This window comes from Salvia splendens, chromosome 8 (genome assembly GCF_004379255.2).
Source record: "Salvia splendens isolate huo1 chromosome 8, SspV2, whole genome shotgun sequence".
Taxonomy (NCBI): Eukaryota; Viridiplantae; Streptophyta; class Magnoliopsida; order Lamiales; family Lamiaceae; genus Salvia; species Salvia splendens.
Window position 1 is genome coordinate 33,746,755 of NC_056039.1, and position 3,193 is coordinate 33,749,947.

The 3,193-nt window shown below is 38.6% G+C and overlaps 1 protein-coding gene across 1 annotated transcript; it reads right to left on the bottom strand.

Moving 5' to 3' along the window:
• Window positions 1–1,005: 1,005 nt before the first annotated feature.
• LOC121745122 (xyloglucan endotransglucosylase/hydrolase protein 9-like) lies at window positions 1,006–2,976 on the bottom strand. Its single transcript, XM_042138909.1, has 4 exons — window positions 2,720–2,976; window positions 2,532–2,632; window positions 1,863–2,056; window positions 1,006–1,563 (listed from the first exon to the last, which is right to left on the bottom strand). Exons 1-4 carry the CDS (start codon window positions 2,877–2,879, stop codon window positions 1,146–1,148), a joined length of 873 nt encoding a protein of 290 aa, XP_041994843.1. The 5' UTR covers window positions 2,880–2,976; the 3' UTR covers window positions 1,006–1,145.
• Between the last annotated feature and the right edge of the window lie 217 nt (window positions 2,977–3,193).

Genomic DNA, 3,193 nt, shown 5'->3' on the forward strand with positions numbered 1-3,193 from the left:
ATTTATATGCTCATATACCCAAATTATCATGTGATTGAACGATTAATTTCCTAAAACGACTAAGAATTAAAAGTTAGTTTCCAAAACAACCTCAAATATTAAATATATACATGTGGGTTCTAGTTGTAACTATCACAATTTATTTTAACGTTGAATAATTCAAATTTCAATCTCTAAATCCTAAATAATACGCATTCAATTTGATGAATTAAATATAAGATCAAGTCTTATAAATATTTTTTTATTAAACAACTCGAAGTCCCTTTGCTTAAAGTATTTAAAGCAAGGTGTCAATTTTTTTTAAAAAAATATAGCTTCACTATAGAAAGGCTTCATTAATTTGGTTATTTAATCTTAATCTCATTTAATTATAAGCAATAATTTTTCCACTCAAAACATATGACGCTTACGAGCGGGCCCCATCGATGTTAATGGGCCCACAAGTCATGTCCTCTTCCAACTTTGGTTAAAAAAAGCCCGTGATAAATTGGATCTCAGGCCCACTAATCCTTCAATCCTTTTCAATTATTGCCACCCTTAAATTCTTCACAGACCCCCCTAGATTCTTCATAGCTTTCACGTGTTCAAATTCATTACACCAATAATCCAAAACAAGTAAAAATCAATGTTTATAAATTATGTTTCGATTTCCTATTTTATGTACGTTGATATTATGATGCCACGGATAGATGACAACTTCATATCGCATTGCATTTTGAAAATCCAAAAACAAGTTTATAAATTTTGTTTCGATCTTCTATTAGACGTTGATATATGAGGCCACAGATAAATGACAACTAATCGTATTGCATTTTGGGAATACGAAAAATGTGATTGAGGGGAACGCTCGCTTGCCCCTCAAAAGTTGTCGTAGCCAATCTACGTGCATACTCGTGTTTCAATCTCGTATTTTACGAAGATTTCTATGCGGTTTTAGGGTATGACCATGTGGATCTAGGTTGGAGTATGATTAGTAAGTTGTTTGATAGCCCAACCCACCAATAATTGCAAGGAACAAAGGTTTATTATAAAACTAATGAAATGAAAGTATGTTGCAAGAAAAGTTGAAGATAACATAGACCAGAAACTATGCATGAAACATGGAGAGTCCTATTTTACAATTCCAAAACATACACAAACACACACTAGTGGCGGTGGTGCTGGCACTCGACCGGGGTAGCGGGGAACCTGGCTGTGTCGGAGCAGTAATCATACACCATATGATTCGCCCTCACCCACACAAGCTGGTGACTCTGGTGGAGGTTGAGCTCCGACACAGTCGGCTCATCCCACCAATACCGCTTATCGGCGCTGCTACTGCATTGTTTCTGAATGTCAGCAGCAGCCACCTCGGGGCACGCGCACGCGTCGATCTCGAAGCCCTTGTAGGACGCGACGAAGGGGGCGTGGGACCAATCAGTCTTCACAAGTCCACCTTGTGTGGCCCAATCATCAGCATTCCAGATTGAGCTGTAGACTCCCATTGCTTGGTCCTTGGGAAAAGGGATGCCTTTGTGCTCTAAGTTTGAGTGCACACGCACAGGAGTCTCATCCACCAAGAATCTGGCAAGAGAGAGAAACAACATTTTTAATCAAACAATCATCCAAATTAAAATATTATGCCTTGAAAGTAGGGATGAAGATACAACAAGACAACCCTATGTTCTTGAAATCATGCCCTATTTCAAATAATTGCGAATTGATGTGGGGCATATAATTGTGAATGGTGATTAATCTTTTTACAACATGAGGCGTCAAAAGTTTTAATCTTTATGCTTTGTTTTCACTTTTCAGAGCAAATTATTCCATCTGCAGCAAGGCCCATTTCACCTCTGCAACAGAAAGAGGGAGAGAGAGCTTACACAACTTGGCGTTGATTCCAGAAAATGGAGTAAGAGTGGAAATCAGTGCTGGGGTCGAACCAAAGGTTCAATCTTTGCTCTCTGTTGCCAACACCATTGACATAAACATTTGTTTGAACAAGGTAAGGCTCCCCTGTTTTGTTGCCCAAGAACTCGAAATCAAACTCATTATGGTAAGGGCCTTCCGATGACATCTGCACATTGTGTAAAATCAATCAGCCCCTCACACAATCTCCACACATCACAAAACATGAATGAACACTCACCAAAAAATGAATCACATTTGTACAGTAATAAGCCAGCTGTAAGCTTTGATAGTGAGTAAACTTTACCAGGATACAAATTATGACTCATTTCAAGATATAAAAATAAATCACAAAAAACACAAATGAACTTGTGACAGCTGCATACTTTCATCAAAAAATGAATCATACTATTTGCAGAATGAAAAAAGGACATATATGGTAGAGTAGTTAAAATGAGTAAAGAGAGCATGAGACTTTCATAACAATGCAGTGCAAAAGCCAGCTGTAAGCTTTGACAGAGTAAACTTTGCTAAGATAAAATACACAAGATCAAACTGTAGTTTAAAAAATGCAATACAAAGTTAATTTGAACATTCATAAAAATGAAAAAACACATAGATAGAATAGGAAGTAGTGAGCTTACATAGAAAGCAGTGACAGTTCCAGCAGAGTCACCTTCAACAAGCTTAATCTGAACAGTAACTTTCCCAAACAAATACTTGCTCTTCGAAGAGAATCCAGCTCCTACATTCCAACAAATTATTAAAATTAAAATAGCAATAAAACTAAAAGAAGTAGAAAACGGAGTAATGCTATAAAACAAAGTAATACCAGAGAAATTATCAAGCTTCATGTTGACAACTTCGCCTTCATTGGTGAAATGATCGAACGCCCAGCTGGGCTGGAAGAGCTCGTCGAATTTCGACGAACTCGCGAGGCCCACCATGGCAAATGCGGCGAAAACAGCAAGAATCGCGGCCCGGTTAGCCATTGGACCAATTTATCGAACAGATAAACTGCGAGAATATTGAACTCGAGATTGCTGAGAGGAGAGGGTAGAGTGGAGTGGAGGAGTGAGTGTGGACCTGGTGATGATCGAGAGGGTTTATATAGGCAGTGAAGATATGGCGTGTTAGACTGTAGACTGTAGAGCATTGGCTTCACTGAGAAGCCGTTCCGCCACGTAGGACTGAGGTCGTACATTTTCTGAGTCCACGTCGGACGCTGTTTACGATGATGAAATTAAAAATCTTGGAGCCGTTGGCTCTGATTTGGCTTGAGCTTTATTTGGCTTTAAGGCTTGCA

What these genes read in the sequence shown, in the direction of transcription:
- LOC121745122 (XM_042138909.1), bottom strand. Translation starts at nt 2,879, where the DNA reads ATGGCTAACCGGGCCGCGATTCTTGCTGTTTTCGCCGCATTTGCCATG. An exon ending in GAAGCTTGATAATTTCTCTG is followed by an intron (nt 2,633 to 2,719) that starts GTATTACTTTGT and finishes GTTGGAATGTAG; the next exon opens with GAGCTGGATTCTCTTCGAAG. An exon ending in TGGAATCAACGCCAAGTTGT is followed by an intron (nt 1,564 to 1,862) that starts GTAAGCTCTCTC and finishes CTCTCTTGCCAG; the next exon opens with ATTCTTGGTGGATGAGACTC.